Raw genomic sequence first — 18,978 nt, forward strand, 5'->3', positions numbered from 1 at the left:
ACACTTACTTCCTGAAGTTTGAGTCAGTTCCTTCTTCTTTAGGCACTTAAATTAAAAAAGGATTAAATGGCCCCGGGGCTAGTCTTTTGCAAAGTTTTGAGGGTGAGGGTCATGAAAATGCTGCATTTACTCTGAATTTGTGATCCAGTCAGAGAAACACATTTTTAACCAGAAAACACATCAGAGAATGCTGAGCAGCATTTGTGTCCTAAATAGGTGGGCAGTTGCATTTGTAAAGGTATTCAAAGTATTTGGTGTGGGCAGCGCCTGTGGCTCAAGGAGTAGAGCGCGGGTCCCATATGCCAGAGGTGGCAGGTTCAAACCTAGCCCTGGCCAAAAAAAAAAGTATTTGGTGTGGGCTATAGTGATGAAGAAAGGCTTGAGGGGAAAAGTGATTTTGAAGGGTAAGATTTAAAATGAAACTTACTGCTACATTATTCACAGTATTTGAAAGTGGGTTTGCTTACAGTAGATGTTCAAATAAACATTGATCAATTGAATGTCAGAAGGGAACAACTTGCGAGAGAAAAGGCAAGACATGGAGGGGGAAAGGTCCATAGCTCATTTGAGGGCAGCATGGAGTCTGTGCTAACTGCTAGAAAGATTTGGCTCCAGACAAGAGGAAGAATTCTGAAAGGAGGTGGTAATCAGCTGAGGGAAGGCCTTTATGCTATCCTGTACTACTGTTCATCAAGATTTGCTGCTCTGGGCAGTGCCCATAGCTCAGTGGTCCCAGTACAGGCCAGCTAAACAATGACAACTGCAAAAAAAAAATGGCCAGGTGTTGTGGTGGGCGCCCGTAGTAGTCCCAGCTACTAGAGACGCTGAGGCAAGAGAATCACTTAAGCCCAAGAGTTTAAGGTTGATGTGAGCTGTGACACCACAGCACTCTACAGAAGGCAACAATGAGACTGTCTCAAAAAAAAAAAAAAGATTTGCTGCTCTGCTTGTCCCTCTTAAAGTCAGACTTGCTCAGTGATTTGTTCTGGCCAGTGACAGGCGTCACTTTCTGGTGCAGACTTTAAGAATACTGCAAGCTCTACCTCATTCTTTTCCTCACTGCACCCAAAGCAACCCCAGCCTGGCAATTCCCAGCCTGGGATCTCTGAGTGATAACTCAAGTAGAGCCCCATCCACCATAGGAGAGACTGGGAGTCCTTGACTAAAAAATATTCTTTATTATTTCAGTTACTGAGAATTTAGAAACGTTTTGTTCTTGTATCTGACCCCACCTCTCCTAATCTTGACTGTGTGTAGTTCTGACATGATTTGATCATAGCAGTGAGCTCCCCAAGGGGTTCAAGTATGACTATATGAAATTGGTCCATGATACAGAGATTTCTGCACTAGGAATAGGAAGTCTAAGGCCACTTCCAAACCTAAGAATTCTATGCCTGGGGTAGTTTTATTTCTTTCTCCTACTGCCTGACCTGATAAATACAGTGGCACCAAATTTAAGGAAGAGTAAGTTCACAGAAGGGAAAAATACAAGTCTTTGGATCATTTGAAATTCCAATGCAGTATAAAATAGCTATTAGACACACCACCAGGTACACAGTTCCCTAGAGAAACCACAAAATGTAATTGGAGATGATACCAAGAAACAAATGTTTCTTAGCAAATGTTCCAAGTTCATTCCTGATGAGATAGTGAAGTGTGGCACACAGAAATAGAATGGGCATTAAAGCCAGATAGACTTAGTTTAATTAAGCCACTTATACATTAATGAGTTTTCTCAAGCAGCATCTTAATACTAAAAACGTTAATGTCTAGCTAGCCTGCCATATGCTATTAAATTTCCCTTCTCCCATTCCCATTCAGAGGAATCTAGGAGCTTAGGGTTTTTGATAAATACAAGAGTTCTTCCAGGACCATGCATGATCCAGTGTGAATTTCATGTGCGAAGGCCCAGCCTGTTTGGCTCAGTGTTAAGATAGAATTTCCTCACTACACCCATCACTCTGGGGCCTAGTGGCTAGCCTAGAAGGATGCAGGCAGCCATTCCCAGTGTGAGAAGGAAGCCTGAAGATGAGTGCTTTCTATTCCTGTAAGCATTCCTGGCTACCCCAGCTCCGCTTTCCTTACCATCCTCCCCCAGCATGCAGACACAGGTATGCACACATACATTCACACATATCCCACAACTTTTCATTCGGAAAATAATTTTATTATTTTACAGTTATTCAGGAAAGTTCCTGGAATGCTGTGACCAAGATTTAATCACCATAGAATCATGATTTAGAGCAGATCAGTCAGCCCACCAGTCTTTTCTCTTTGGGTGGTAAGAATAGGGATGGAACATATGTACATAATAAGAAAATAACAAACTGGTAAGGGTGGGGGACGGGAGAAGATGCAGGGAAGAAGAGGCACAAATAGAATTCAATCCTGAATGTCCTTTTCGAGTCTAGACTTAAGTATTTTCTCTTCTCTATATCCTCCTTCCATTACCAAAGCTATGGGGCAGAGAAAGTGAAATGTCACCAACAGCAAAATAGCTTAGTACTTTAAGAGGCTATGAGGTGCAGGGACAAGAGGTCCTTGTTTCTCGCTTGGAGTTAATGCTTCACCTAGGACTGGCTCCTGCTGGCCCCAGAGCATTGTCTCAGCGCCCACCTTCAGGCATATCCAGATAACACAGAAGTGTCATGAATCTGAACCCTGCTGTCTGTAGCTAGTTCTTCCTGCCTTTCAGTGAAAGACATAGGCCATTTAAAACTTCAGTATATGCCGAGTTCACGCTTGTAATCCTAGCACTCTGGGAGGCTGAAGCGGGTGGACTGCTTGAGCGCAGGCGTTCCAGACAGGACTGAGTAAGAGGGAGATCCTATCTCTAAAAATAGCCAGGCATTATGGCGGGCACCTGCAGTCCCAGCTGCTTCGGAGGCTGAGGCAAGAGGATCACTTGAGCCCAACAGTTTGAGGTTGCTGTGAGCTATGACACCATGGCACTCTACCAAGGGCAACAAAATGAGACTGTCTCAAAAAACAAAACAAAAAGAAAAACCACTTCAGTATACATGGGATGGAATTCTGTCTTTACAGTGCAAGACCAAAAATCCTCACTCCAATTATGTCTGAACACCCAGGGAAGAATACCTAGGTCTTCTCTCCTGTGACCGATAGCTAAGACCCTCAGGGAGTTCTTCAGCTCTCACCCTATTCTGCAAGAGATCTAATCACATGTCCTTTGAGGAGATGTGTTCATTTCCCTGAATTTTTTTTATCACAGAGCCACCTTGCCCTGGAAGCAAGAGAAAATACAGGCAAACAAGGCAAATGAAGTTATCAATCAAAATGATACTGGACTTTAGATTGTTAGGTTTATTGAAAACATCCTCTTGGCTTGGGTGAAAGACATTCTTCAATTCTTTTTATAGGTTTAAAAAAGATCAGGGCTCTACAAAATCTGAACAAATATCAGGCTGAACAAACCAACTACGAGGTTTCTCAGATTAAGTAGAAGGGTTCCAGCCCAGGGCAGTAGAAGAAAGCAGATTCCCTGCAGCTCCATATCCACCTCTGTTTTTGTAGGTACTTTACATGGAGAGTAAAGTGGGAAGACTGTTCCACTGGAATTGACAGTTTTGACATTAGAAGTGAGGGAATTCCAAGTTCTGAGGGCAGTGGTCCAAAAAGTAACTAAGTCTATAGATGGCCTGTGAAACACAGAATGAGTAGGACATGAACCATCAGAAGATAGATGGCTGCCAGCAGTGGCACTCGGGTCCGAGAATGACAGAGTGAACGCAGGACCCGCTTCCATCCAGCACCAGTTCGAGTCTGAAAGAAAAATCTAAAGTCAGACAGTTTTCACCAGATAGGGATATGTCCCTTTCCCTCCCCAGTAATCTCACATTTAAGTAAAGCTGATTCAACCACTAGAGAAAATGGGTAAAAAAAAAGAAAAAGGGGAAAGTCTTTCAGGGCTAATAACTTGGCAAATTCCACCAGATTCCTCAATCTTCCACACACTCTTCCAGTCTCAGACCCATCAGCTGCTCAGTAGTTGGATTTCCATATTCCTTCTCCTTTACTCCTTGCCCCCCAGATAGCCAGCCCTGTCTATTAGGAGACCACCCTCTTTTTGCCCTTCCTCTTTTCTTACCCTTCGACAACTGTTGCTTGTGATATCTATTAACAGTGATTGCTCCTGAGTGCCACAGGAGCCAAGGATAGGAGTCCGGGCAGAGTCCCACTCACCGTGCTCCAACCTGTGTTGAGAAAAGTAGAGGCATGGCATTGGTTCACAGCATGAGAGCTAATGTCTTCTCAGTCACCTGCCATGGGAGGCAAAACAGGAGACTTGCAGCAAAGGCTATTATCCCAGCCCTGCCCCCATACAAGGAGTGTCCTGACAGATAGGTTTCTTCTAGCAGCAGTGAAAGGTGATAAAAACTACTAGAAATTGCCTGTTATATGTCAGGTGCTGGGTTAGCTGTTTTACACACATTTAATCCTCAGTTTTTGAGGTTGATGTTAGGGCTTTACAAGGTTAAATGACTTGCCCATGGCAGCATAGCCAATAAGCGGCACAGCCAAAATTCAATATCTAGATTTGTCTGTAAGCCTCATACTCTCTTTTTAGTGTACTACACTTGAGTTGTAGAAACTCATAATTTTTTTTTTCATTTATTAAAGGCTATTAGTCAAAAGTAACCAGGAAAGATTTTTGTGGGGTTCTTAGACTAAACTCAACTGGCAGCCTGTACTGTTTCTCTGCCTCCTTTTTGCTGATTTGCTTATGTTTTTTTAATACTGGAGCTTTCACATTTAGTGAAGCAGCTAACAGTCTTCACTCAATAGTTTCTGACAAATTGAAACAAAGGATCTGCAGGTGATATAGCACATGTGATCAGACATTTACCTTACAGGGATGCACTTTTTAAGTGGAGTAGGGAGGATGGAACTCTTTCCTCTACTCCTCATGTAGAGATATCCATTAGCCTAATATTCCTGGCCTTTCTTTGCAGGTCACACTCTTTTCTCCAGGACAGAAGGAATACCTCAATCTGATTTGTGAGTCTGGAAAGAGAAACAGCATGCATGGCCTAGCTCCTTCCTGCCTGCTTCCCTCTTAAGAGCCAGGCTGAGTGCACAGCACACCTTGTATCTATTCCTCCATGTGATAAGCTTTTCAGAGGTAGCCTTGATCTGGAACAGCAAGGTCTGCTACTATGGAGGTCAGTCTGTCAACTTCAGTAGGTTAGGCTGATGAAGGATGAGAGGGCTGTAGGAACTGATGAGATAAATCGTATTGGCTGCTCTTAAACTGTAAGACCACTGAGTTCCACAGACCCTATAGAGCACATGTGCAGTTCAAACATTAATATGGCAGGGCCTGGCCTGGGTAGGCAGCACTTAAATTATAATAGCTACCCCAATCTCCATTCCGCATCAGGGCCAAAGAGGGAACCGCAGGAGGGTAAACTTGGATTAACATGAATATCCACAGGCTTGGGAGTCATTTGCGGTCTCAGTCACCTTTAATCACACATAAAGGAGATTAACTTCCCCAGGGGCCAGGTTTCACCAGGCCTAAACAATTCCACAGCAAGTGGAAGACAGCGAGCCATGGGCACACCAGTCTAGAAATGCCCAGCAGAGACAGCAAGACACCCCACAAGACTGCCGTGTTCCCAGACAGCCCAACCTCAGAGTGCATACCCATTTTAAATGTGTGATGAAAATTAAGAAGCTGTAAATATGCTGGATAAGAAAGAAGGGTATCTGAAATAAAACCTTCTCACTGGGGCTCCCACCCCTGACAACTAAGCTTCGCAAGAAGGCATTAATATCACAAATGACAATCTCTGAGGAAAAGACAATATACATTGGCGACTTTCGTCCACAGATATAATAAAAGTGCCTGTTTTTAATGTTTCTTTCCATGTAAAGGGACATCTAGCAGCAAAAAAACTTGTAGCTACTCTCTACTCTCTCATGCACAGTGAGTCTTATGACATGGATGAATTGGGAATAGGGACCCAGGGATATATTGGCTCTAACCTCCCAAACCACATTAGGAGCAAACTGCCCACAAAAAGCATGATGCTCCAGTTTGGCAAGAGAGGTTCTTCCTCAAGGAAAGCCTACCCTGCCCCAACATGACCTGTGAACTAGGAGGGGAAGTTCAGGGTTAGGTCCATTTGTGAATAAATCAAAAGCTAATATCAACTTTATAAGGCAGTCTTTTAATCTACCATATGTTTTAATCCACCATAGGTTTTAATCATTTAAAAAGATTTCAATTGATTCAGATTTACAATAGGGAATGAGTGCCATTTATTTGGCCCTCTAATGAGCCAACACTTAACCTCATATAGTTATTGTTGAAATGAAATAAGATACCTTTCATAGCTTATTTCATATCATATGAAGTAAGCTGTTAATCAGTACAAGATACCATTATTCTCCAAGAACAACATTTTTGAAAGTGTTGGCCCTCCTAGACTCCACAAGTCTAGTGTTCTCTTGGGGAACCACAATCACCCTAAACTCACTGCCACACTCTTCTCAAGATGAGGAAAACATCTTAATCCTAAGTCTGGCCACTGAAAGGTATATGAAAAGGTCAGAAGTGAACAGAGGCCATCTCCCTCAGTCTTTACCGCCTGATCTGCTCCTCAGCCACAGAGAGGGCATTCTCAGCAGCCACTCTTTGGTCTCGTTCTTCTTCCAGCAGCTTCCTCAATTCACTCACTTCCTGTTTAGTGTTGGACAGCTGCTGCTGGGCTTCAGAAAAGCTTCAGGATAAAAAGAAAACAAACAGTATCACTAGATGCACAACACAGTTGCTAATATAAGGGATTCCAAGTCTTTACAAGGTTATAAAGCAGAAAAATTTATAGAAGTTTGTGTGAACATGAATATCTTAAAAGCATAGCCATGGAGAGATTAAGTGAAGCTATAGAAAACATCTTAAGAGATTTTAGGAACTGATTGTCTTTCATTTTAATACCAGAATGTTTATGAGTGGTACATGTATGTTAGCATTGCTGTTTTTGCCTTATAAACTTTTCACACATGATGGTTATTTATAGATACCATTTAATCCTCAATTCACTTCTGTGAGGCCAGTACACTAAGAAGACACAGTAAATCCCTTCTTTGGACATCAGTTCAATCTAGACTATTGTCCTTCTTTCTTTTTTTTTTCTTCTTTCCCTTCCTTCCTTTTTTTCTTTCTTTCTCCCTTTCTTAATTTTTTTTTTTTTTTTAAGAGACAGGGTTATGCCCTGTCACCCAGGCTAGAGTGCAGGTCTGATTATACTGCAGGCTTACTCCTGACCACCCACCTTCTGTGCATGGAGAATATGCTTCAGGGTTGAGAGGCCCACTCCCTACCTTTGCTGTGGCTCCCTCAGTTCCTCAGGATCACTCTTTCTGTGAACCCCATTTTTTTCCTGGGGAGCTCCTGGAGCAACATCTATATTTAGTGGCCCCTAAAAGAAGAATAAGCTTAATAATTTTGATGAAACCTCAAAAGTGTACTTGAGCAAAATAAGACCTTATTTAATATCAGAGAGAATGAGAAACATGTAAAAGATTAGAATTCTGATTATAATTCTCCTCAAGCCCAGATTTAGATGTGAGAAACTTCCACTCTAGCCAGGTAATCACCTGTATAAAACTCTTGCCTTGATTGGATTTTCTTCCCAGATTATTATCCTTGAATTTCTCCTCTTCAAAGCCGAAAGCCTTACTGTTAAAGTCTGTTTTTTTCTAGCAGATGCTCATGGATTTTCCAGATGCTACTCTGATCTTCACTATTCCCCAACCCCCAAGCCCCTCCTCTTTCCTATTTTATTCATCTCCACAGCCATCTCAGTCTCCTCCAACTTCAGCACTATTCTCCTCTCCACTGCTGCCTGTTTTGTTTTTCAGGTCCAAATCTTTCTACAGTTTTCTTATTAAAGCAAAATCAATGTGAAACTTGATAAATGTGGAATGTAAGTGTCTTGGCACAGTAACTGAGAGAATGCCAGGAAGGCTATGTTAACCAGTGTGATGAAAGTGTGTCAAACGGTCTGTGAAGCTAGTGAATGATGCCCCATGATCATATCAATGTACATAGCTATGATTTAATAAAATAAATAAATAAATAAAGCAAAATCAACACTTTCTCAGTTTCAGAGTTCCAAAAACCTTGGTAATCTAATCTATTTCTCACTCTTTGATTTCTCTCCCACCATCTCATTGATTTTTTTCTTCGAATCTTTTAACTCTGTAATTTTTCTCAGATCTTTTCTCATCTCAATTAACACCCTCTTTCTCTCCCACTCTTCTTTACGCTTCACCATGCCACTCTCATTACTTCTTCCAGCTTCTCCCCTTCTTCTTACTCACCGCCTGCAGCTCTTGAACTTGCTTCTCCAAGACTGCACAGTGATTGAAAAGGTCACTGTAGTGCTGTTGGTTCTCACGAAGACTCTGACTAGTATCACTGAGTTGAATGGAAAGGGTGTTTTTCTCTTCCAGTAGCTGAGAGAACTGAAACAGAGGAGAGGATAAGCACCATCCTAAAGAACTCTGTCACCATAAGCCCTGCTGAGCTAACTGTCCTTGAGTTTTAAGGATCTAATTTCCTTAGGTAAGACTTTTATTTCAACAATAGCAATAACAACACTGTGTGTTCTTTCAAAGTGAGAAAAATACAAATTTTTTTTGGACAAGAAAGGAAAATAATTCTGAAGGAGTAGCAGGGAACTTTTGTTTTATGATGCCTAGTGAATAAATTAAAAACCTATGAAGCAGAAACCCATAAGCAGTCTGATAGAATAGGCCCTCCCAGGAGGCAGTAGCCACGTAAATCCAAGTTTATGGTACTAACAAATGACTGTAATCCACAGAACATAAATACAGCCAAAGGCAGAGAGCTGTCATCTAAAAATGTATTCAGAAATATTACTGGGCAGATTCCTTGATGCTGTAGAGAGTAAAATGAGGAATTATAACATGTGGAAGGAGGGAGAAACAGAATAAATTCCAACATAAGTGTGTACATGTAGGAAACTCTATTGGAAGCATAGCTTCCCATAGGTAAGAAACACTTCCGTCACTCAAGGCAGGATTCTCCTCTACTGCACGAGTAATGGGCAATTATTTAGTCTTTCTTTCAACATGGTCAGTGTTTCTCACTGACGAAGCAACTCCATGCCATTTTTTTTTTTTTTTGAGACAGAACCTCAAGCTGTCACCCTGGGTAGAGTGCCATGGCATCACAGCTCACAGCAACCTCCAACTCCTGGGCTCAAGCAATCCCTCTGCCTCCCAAGTAGCTGGGACTACAGGCGCCCGCCACAGAGCCTGGCTATCATTTTGGTTGCAGCTGTCATTGTTGTTTGGCGGGCCCAGGCTGGATTTGAACCTGCCAGCTCAGGTGTATGTGGCTGGTGCCTTAGCCACTTGAGCCACAGGCGCCGAGCCTCCATGCCATTTTTTAAGGGTGCAAAACCCAGGAAATTATTTTTAATATAATTAAACATTAAATTTTCATTAAAAAAACTTTACCAATTCTACCCATTGGTTTGAATTCAGCCCTCTGGCAGTATAATCCTAATTCCTTACCTGCAGGCTGTCAAGTTTCCAGTTTAGTTATGATTAACACCCAGATACAATAATAACCACAGAGACATCTCCCTAAAGTACCTCTGGACCTCTCATTGTATGAGAGGAAACCGGTGCTCCTGACTGCATACTCAGCCATGGCTTGAGGATTCTTTTTTATTAGTATTTGTGTTAAAAAGTTGAATCAATGTTTTAGAGAAGAGAAACAGTTTTCTAGAGACACTTTGGGAAAGGGTATGATGGATATAGAAAATTAGAACAAGAGAATCCATATGCACTTAAGAAAGTGCTCTATAAGTTGAACATCAATCTTCAGACATATGGTTATTTTTGTGTCTTATCATTCTGAAGAGCAATGTTCAGTTTACAAAGTACTTTCACAAGTATCATCTTATTTGAGAGACAGAGAGAGAATTTTTGTCCCTGTTTACAAATGACAAACCAAAAAAAAAAAAAAAAGAAGAAGAATAGTGTCTTGTCCAAGGCCATATAGTGCTATAGTAGGATGTTTGTCCCTTTAAAATCTCATGTTTTGATTCCAAATATTGGAGGTGGGGCCTAATGGGAGGTGTTTAGGTCCTGGGAGCAGATCCTTCAAGAACTGACTAATGCCCGCCCGGGGGGCGGGGAGGGCATGAATGAGTTCTCACTCTAATAGTTCCTAGGAGAGCTTTTAGTTAAAAAGAACCTGGTACCACCCTCCTCCCTCTCTTGCTTTCTTCCTTGCCATGTGATCTCTGTACACACAGGCTCTCTTTTACTTTCTACCATGATTGGAAGCAGCCTGAAGTTTTCACCAGATGCTCTTTCTCCCAGCCAGCAGAATCATGAGCCAAATAAACCTTTTCTTTATCAATTACTCAGCCTCAGGTATTCTATTACAGCAACACTAAATGGACTAAATGTGCTTCTTGATTCTAAGTCCAGAGCTCTATCTAATACCTGATAATGTCCCATCTAACTGTCTAGTAAGAGAAGCTAAGACAGTTATGGGGTTTGGGGGTGGGATATAGATGTTTGAGGGCAATGATAATTTGAAGATAAAGGTAATTGGGTGCAATGACAACTACTAGATCCCAAGACAGTAAAATGTTTCTTTCCTAACCTAGGAGGAAATTAATTTTCTTGGCTGCAATGAACAGTTCAAACCATGCTAAAAACAAAAACATTCCTCAGGGTCGAAAATATCCTAATACCTTTTCCTTAGCCAATCTAGAGATGAAAGCTCAGAACTGTAAAACTCATTGAAAGTAAAAGAAGTAGAGAAGTTTAACCACTTATAATAAGCCACCCTTGTATAAACCACCCTTTCTATATGTGTTATTCTGCCTATGTATGGTAAACATAGGTCCTTCTAGTTTAGGGGCTGGGAAACTATAACCCAGGGCCTCCCACCCTTTTATTGTAAATAAAGTTTTGCTGGAACATAGCCATCCCATTCCTTTATGCATTGTCCGTGGCTACGCAGAGGATAGTAGTTGTAACACAGACTATATGGTCTACAAACCTAAAATGTTTACTGTCTGGAAACAGTAAAGGAAAAATTTTCCAACCTCTCCTCTAGCTCATACACTACTATATTTCATGGCATTTACTCTTGAAAAAACAGAATGGGAACTACATTATATCACAATTTGAACTACATTATATCACTATCCCTCTCATGTTTTTAAGTTTCTAGCACATTTTTACATTACATACAAAAGCCATCCATGCTAGCGGAAATATGGTCATCCCTTGTTATCCATGGGGTACTGGTTCTAGGCTTCCATTTCCTACAACAAGACACCAAAATCTGGGGATACTCAAGCCCCTGATACAAAATAGTGTAATATTTGCATGTAATCTACACACATCCTTCTATATACTTTAAATTACCTCTGGATTACTTATAATACCTGACACAACGTAAATGCTATGTAGATAGTTGTTATATTGTTTTTCAAAAATCTGTGTTTTTGTATTTTTTTTTTCCTGAAAATTTTCAATCTACAATTTGTTGAATTGTGAATGTAGAACAGATTCAGAGGGCCAACTGGACATACAGAGGGTATCAAAATATTTATACATATTCTAAGAGATCCTGTTAGAGGTAAAATCAATCATGTCCCCAAAGTGTGGGAATTGCAGGTAAAATGGATGCATGTAGCATGTCTAGGTACACTGGCCAGTAACAGTACTTTCAATTCAACTTTGAAAAGTATCCCACAGATAACATCTCTTAAAATGTGTGTACATTTTTTGGCACCCTCTGTATAAAGTCTGAGCAACCAAGTTAAAAATAGGGCAGTAGCTTCAAGAAGAACATTTTCTATACTAACAGTCCATCTACCATAATGTCATTCTACAGCAGAGGTCCTCAAACTGCGGCCCGCGGGCCACGAGGCGGTGTGATTGTATTTGTTCCTGTTTTGTTATTTTACTTCAAAATAAGATATGTGCAGTGTGCATAGGAATTTGTTCACAGTTTTGTTTCTTTTTTTAAACTATAGTCGGCCCTCCAATGATCTGAAGGACAGTGAATTGGCCCTCTGTTTAAAAAGTTTGAGGATGCCTGTTCTACAGCCTAAGAAGCAATTTTCCTAGTTAGCTGCAACCCATTTAGAGTGAGACTAAACTCATGAGCTTCAAGTAGCTTCATGAGAGACCACATGTTTCCCCAGTACCTAAGATGTGGCCAGGCTCATAGAATGCAAAGAATAGTTGTTTAGTGAAAGAATAAAACTAGGGATGGAGGTACCTTTCTTACAGTTGTGCTCTAAAGTTAGAACAGTTTCTTACTGAGAATGACAGTGATCAAGGCAATGTTTCTCACACTTTAAGTGGAAGTATATCTCAATAAAGTTGTTAAAAATATTTGATTTTGATTATGACTTAGAACCCAGCATATAAATATATATAATTAAAACCAGCCTGGGTACAGAAGCTCAGGCCTGTAATCACAGTACTCTGAGAGGCCAAGGCAGAAGGATCATTTGAGGCCAAGAGTTTGACACCAGCCTGAACAAAACAGTGAGATCCAGCCTCTACAAAAACAAGCCAGAAAAATTGACCAGGTATGGTATCATACACTTATGTAGTCCCAACTACTGGCAGGCTGAGGCAAGTGGATTGCTTGGGTTCTAGTATGCTCTAAGTCTTTTTTTTAGACAGAGTCTCACTTTGTCACCCTTGGTAGAGTGTCATGACATCATAGCTCACAACAACCTCAAACTCTTAGGCTCAAGCGATTTTCTTGCCTTAGCCTCCCAAGTAGCTGGGACTGTAGGTACCTGCCACAATGTCCAGCTGTTTTTAAAGACGAGGTCTCACTCTTGCTCAGGCTGGTCTCGAACCCATGAGTTCAGGCAATCCACCTCCCTCGGCCTCCCAAGTGCTGGGATTACAGGCGTGAGCTACCATGCCCTGCCTGATTCTTGATCTGAATGCTGGTTATACAGGTGTCTTCATTCCATGAAAATATGCTATGCTGAACTTATGATTTGTGTACTTTTCTGTATGCTTTACTTCAATAAAACATTTACTTTTTTTTAGTTGTAACCCATCAAAATGATTCACCATCCTCTGATAGTCCTGAATTTCAGTTTAAAAAACCGTACTACAGAGTCAAATGCCCAGTGTGATTCTTAAGTCTATCTAATGTTTCGACAGTAAATGTAACAGGGTTCGGATGGGCTGTAATTTATGAAAAGAAGTACTGGGCTACAGAGTTTTGAAGGGTGGAACTTCTGGAAATAGCTTACTAGCTGGAAAGTGAACTGGGTGGGAGCTGCTCTGAAACCCCACCAAAAACTCTCAGATAAACTCCCAACAGAGGGCCTGCAATTTTACCAATTCATTTGGAGCTGTAAACTTTAAAAAATGAAAATTTCTTTCCCAAGTTAATAGTATTAGCCTCTGACACATCACTGTCAATTAGCTGAATTCAACATTTAGTAAGTACCTTCTATATATGGCAGGTGCTGTGCTTCTCCATACACGTGATACATGTATCTCAGACCTCCTCCTAACACTCTAGGCAAGACACTTAATACTTCTGGGCCTTTTTCCTCATCTGTGCAAATGGCTTCCTGATCTTTACAATTTTTGGATCACAGACCCTTGGTGAACTTATGAGTTCTAGCAATGAGAAATACACACTACACATATACTATTGTGCATACAATTTGGGGGCATTCACAGCTCTCCTCAAAGTCAATCTCTGAACTCCAGATTGTAACTGATCTCTTAAATCTCTCCTGGTTTTATCACAGCCTATCTGTGAAAGAGGGCAGAACTAGGGGAGGGGTCACTGGATCACTGGTGACTGCTGTGCAGCAGGCGGATAGTGATTCATAAGAGGGAAGGGTGGGGAACAACCTCAACATTACTAACAAGTGATAGACGGAGGAGGAAGGCTTCCTTAAGTAGCTGGCTTCTTTACTCTTACTGTATGGATTGCTCCAAATCACTCCCAAGTACTCTCTAAGTGCAAGGAAAAGGAAAAGACCCTGTGTCCAAGGCTTTGGAATAAGCAGTCCAGCTGAAACGTCTATACCCTCAGACATGCTCACAGCCTATGCTAAGTCAGCTTCTACTTGCCTTCTTGCTTTCAGCCATAGAAAAAAGCAGCTGAATTCCAGTCTGGCAGAAACACTTACCTTGCCATTTAGTTGCTGAATTCTTAATTCCTTCTGGTGCATTTCCTTTAAGCTGTCATTGAGCTGGGTTCTAAGAAGTTCTGTCTCATAAACTAGGTTTTGTGACCCATCTAGGGAAGCTGGGGATGCCTGCCAAGATACAAACATTGATGAAATTTTCTCCTAAGATTGCTCATGCTTAATTCCTTTCCTCTAGAAACTCTGTCCATCCCCTAGGAAGTCATAATAGCTTGACTACTAGTGACGGATGGGCACTTAATTTGTACACATAGGAAGCTGACACTTTCTGGGTGGTGGTTATCCCTGAGTAGCAATCAGCATTGAAGTCACTCACTTGTCTTTGGTATTGTACTTTGTGGGGCTGAGTCTGAGAGGTAGAAGACCTCAGTTCCCTCATAAGATTCTGCAGATGACTGAGCTGCTGATCTTTATCTGAGATAGCCAGAAGGTACTGCTCCTTCATTCTCCTTTCATGCATTTCCCAGGAATTCTTCTCCATCCTAGAAAAGACATGACATAATCACAGGTAAAATATTCTTGTGAAAGTAAAGGTGAATTGTTCCATATTCAAAACAGTGCTATGAGCTGTTAGAGAAAATCAAGGCAGAGTGAAATTTATATTATAAACAACTGTGCAGCAAGATGATGATGCAGAACTAAAAAAAGAATTCCAGTTGGCAGGACTGGAAATATTTCATAGAAAAGCTGTCAGTTGGTCTAGAACCCAAAGCAATGAGTCCATTTTCCATAATGAGAAAAGCAATTCCATGTTCAGGGAACAAACAAAACAAAAGGTACAAATATATATATATATGTATGTATTACTGTACAGTAAATTTTAGAATTGTAGGAGATGGTCCTTTTAATTTAATAAAATACAATTTATTGTTTTCTCTTTATTGTTCAGATTTGGTATTTTCTATTGTTCTATCTTCACTTTCTCTGATTCTTTCCTCTATTCTGCTATTGAACCCCAGCTTTTGAATGTTGTATTTTTTCATTTCGAAAATTTCCATTCAGTTCTTCTTTATACCTTCTATTTCTTTGCTGGGATTTCTATACTTTCTCCAATGTATTAGTAATGTTTGTTGGAGTATTTCTATGATGGCTGTTATAAAACTTTGTCATATAATTCCAACATCTTTGTCACTTCAGTGCTGTAATCTGTTGATTTCCTTTCCTCAACATATTCTGATAACAAAAGATGAATGCAAGTCACACTGAGCACCTCATAATTGCAGAAGTCAAATATGACTTGAGTATTACAAATTTAATACAGTTTTTCCTTTCTTAAAATGTTGTATACATGTTTTGGAGACCCTCTGTATATGTTGTGATGAGCAGTTCTGCATACTGGTTGATGCTTACGGGAATCTACACATATGACAAAACTGCATAGAACTAAAAAGACAAATATTCAAATGAGTATGGGTAAAACTGGAGAAATCCGAACATGGTCTGTGGATTGTACCAATGTCAATGTTATGATTTTAGTAACATACTAGAGTTATGAAAGTTGTTACCCCTGGAAGAGACTAAAGAAGGGTACATAGAAGCTCTTGGCATTGTTTTTACAACTTTCTATAAACCTACAATTATTTCAAAATAAGTTAAAAGAAAATGAAAAGGAAAGAGTCAAAAAGGAGGGATTATCATACCTGAGCTGATGTAGCTCATGCTGCCAGGAGAGATTTTCCTGTCTGAGCTCTTCTTGCATAACCTCAAATGTTTTTGTCTTATCTTGATACTCCTGAAGTTGAGCCCTCAGTGGACGTAACTCAATAATCTCTTGATTAATCTGTAAGTATTGTTGCTGCAAATTCTTCAACTCCTTCAGCTTTAACCAAAGGGAAAATAAAAGGGTGATTCATCATATCCCATTCACCCAGCTTTCAGTTATCAGCACCTAGCTACTAAGTCAGAAACCACAACATACAACCAGCACCTAACAACCTTTTGGCTTATCACTGCAACATGAATCTCTAAAATGGTGTAGTCAGGACAGTAGAAATCACCCATGGAGCTGCCATTAAGGTTGTAGGGCCTGACCGTTCCTGCAATTTACACTTCTATCCCCTGCCCGCGAGGTGCTAAGTTGATATTTGGGCTGCATCTCTGATATGGAATAGACTTCAGGGACCTATAGCTTCATTGTGGATGGTAACAACTTAGATTGTATCTTCTCATAAGACTATAAGCAGTAAATGAGAAAATTAATGCCTTTCACATATAAAGTTAGTGATGATGATGACAATTGCCTTTAATGAGCAGAAATGGCTATCTACTTTTCAGGCATATTTTCAAACTCTTTATCGCCAATATTCATTAAAAGCTTAGTAGAAATATGTCAAGACATCTGGGCCTTGATCACACACTTTTTCACTCACAAACAACACTAAAGCTACAATAAAGGCTTTTATTTTATTTATTTTTGTTAAGTCATTTGTACATAGATCATGAATACATTTATGCCATAATGGGATTCAATGTGTTGATTATTTGTGCAAATTAGAGTGCTTACATCCTACTATTCAACATAGCCTTCACCTCATTTACCCAATTATAGCGCTAAGACATTTGTGTTCTACACCTGATAGTTCCAACTTGTACTTGCAATATGCTCCATAGGTGTAGTCCCCCTACTAACCCTCCCTCTATGGACCAACCCCCCTCCCCTTCCCTTGTTCGTCCTAGGCTATAGTTGTGTTTCATTTTTCATATGCAAGTGTGAGTGAAAACAATCAAGGACTCTATTCCCTTTACAACAGTGCCAAAGAAGATGAAATATCTGGGAGTGTATCTCAGTAAGGACGTGAAAGATCTCTATAAAAAGAACTATGAAACTCTGAGAAAAGAAATAGCTGAAGATGTTAACAAATGGAAAAATATACCATGCTCATGGCTGGGAAGAATCAACATTGTTAAAATGTCTATACTATCTAAAGCAGTCGACAGATTTAATGCGATCCCTATTAAAGCACCTCTGTCATACTTTAAAGACCTGGAAAAGTTAGTACTTTGTTTTATATGGAAACAGAAAAAACCTCGAATAGCCAAGACATTACTCAGAAATAAAAATAAATTGGGAGGAATCATGCTTCCAGACTTCAGACTATACTATAAATTGATAGTGATCAAAACAGCATGATACTGGCACAAAAATAGAGAGGTAGATGTATGGAACAGAATTGAAGACCAAGAGGTGAACCCAGACACTTACCATCATTTCATCTTTGATAAACCTATCAAAAATATAAACTGGGGGAAAGATTCCCTATTCAACAAATGGTGCTGGGTGAATTGGCTGGCGACCTGCAGAAGACTGAAACTGCACCCACACCTTTCTCCTCTAACAAAAATTGACTCTCACCAGTTAAAAGACTTAAACTTAAGACATGAAACTATAAAAATTCTTAGAGAGAGTGCAGGGGAAACACTTGAAAAAAATGGCCTAGGAGAATACTTTTTGAGGAGGATAGATACCCTGGGCAATTGAAGCAACATTAAAAATACATTACTGGGATCTGATCAAATTAGAAAGTTTCTGCATTGCCAAGAACACACAAGGCCTTTTTTTTTTTTCTTTTTTTAAGCACAAAAGATAAGAACAGGAAAAATGCAGGAGTCAGCAGCAACAAAATTAATTTTGGAAGCTAAAAAGCAGATGAAATGGTAACTGACTTAACAGATCTGAGAAAACTGAATCTTAAGCTGGCGATAAGGAAAGCCAAAAAACAGGAGGACTTACTCTGCAGAATCTTCAAAAGGCTCAGGAATTAACAGCATCAGGTACCTCTGGAAAAGACGGTGATGGGGGTGGCAGGGAAGTGGTGTCCGAGAGAAGGAGGAATAGATGAAAGCTGCTTATGAAACAATGTCATCCATAGATCCCCTCCTTAGTGCCACACTTTTTGTTACTCCAACAGACAACTAGTTTTACTGTCTGGAGAAAGTAAAAGAAGTATCTCTGGAATATGGAACACCAATTACAGTCACAAATAAGGGCACAGTCCCAAAAGAAGGGTGATCGAGTGAATACATGCTTTTTGAATGGCTGAAGTCTTTCCTCTTTTCAGCTTAAAGAATGCTAGTAAAAGGTCTTCTATCTTCCACACAGGAAATGAGAAATCTTCTCTCAAAAATTTGACACGTCCAAGAAGAACTAAAGATACCAACATGAGGACTACCAACAATAAACTCAGTAAGGTCACTTACCATGCAATGAAACTCAGTTGGCAAGTCCCACCCACAAGCTTTTTGTACCCTTCCCTTAAACAAGAAGAGTAAACAGAGGATTAACCTTCACCTGAACACAGTTAACATTAAGGAACAGATGAAAACCAACTAAAGGAAGGTAATTTGGAAGAGATTAGCAGGCAAAAATATGTAATGCACTCAAAGATTTAGGAGAGAATATTGCAAATCAGAAAACTTGTAGCAGAAATAAAAATATATAAAGAAAACTCATTATAAGAAAATTTCAAAAAACAAAACTACCACCACTATCCTTGGAAAGAAAAGTTAAGAAAATCTATCCATGAGATAAAAGAAAAGAAAGAATTCCTCACAAATTAAGAATATGATGGCAAACAATTGAAAAATTCAATTTTGAGGTCAAAAGATGAAAGAGAGAAAATACACTCAAAGTATAACAAAAAGAATAGAAACTGTAAGAAACAGCAATCCAGAAAATCCTACATCTAAATGAGAGATTTTTCAGAAATAAGACAACAGAGAAAAATGATAGGGGAAATAGTAAAAAATAATT

At 40.0% G+C, this 18,978-nt stretch overlaps 1 protein-coding gene across 7 annotated transcripts in view; it reads right to left on the reverse strand.

Moving 5' to 3' along the window:
• Nucleotides 1-2,151: 2,151 nt before the first annotated feature.
• Nucleotides 2,152-18,978, reverse strand: part of GOLGB1 (golgin B1) — a 69,512-nt gene continuing 52,685 nt past the window's right edge. For 6 of the 7 annotated variants that reach the window (XM_053564878.1, XM_053564877.1, XM_053564876.1 and 3 more), the window contains 8 exons: nt 15,869-16,047; nt 14,545-14,710; nt 14,211-14,339; nt 8,350-8,493; nt 7,348-7,445; nt 6,612-6,746; nt 4,109-4,214; nt 2,152-3,783 (listed from right to left, as the gene is read on the reverse strand). In XM_053564878.1, coding sequence (XP_053420853.1) covers nt 3,649-3,783; nt 4,109-4,214; nt 6,612-6,746; nt 7,348-7,445; nt 8,350-8,493; nt 14,211-14,339; nt 14,545-14,710; nt 15,869-16,047 — 1,092 coding nt within the window. In that variant the 3' untranslated portion in view covers nt 2,152-3,648. Of the gene's footprint in view, nt 3,784-4,108; nt 4,215-4,867; nt 5,026-6,611; nt 6,747-7,347; nt 7,446-8,349; nt 8,494-14,210; nt 14,340-14,544; nt 14,711-15,868; nt 16,048-18,978 lie in introns of all 7 variants that reach the window. The other variant, XR_008374897.1, reaches the window with a different exon arrangement.

Source organism: Nycticebus coucang, chromosome 16 (genome assembly GCF_027406575.1).
Source record: "Nycticebus coucang isolate mNycCou1 chromosome 16, mNycCou1.pri, whole genome shotgun sequence".
In the NCBI taxonomy this organism is placed as follows: domain Eukaryota; kingdom Metazoa; phylum Chordata; class Mammalia; order Primates; family Lorisidae; genus Nycticebus; species Nycticebus coucang.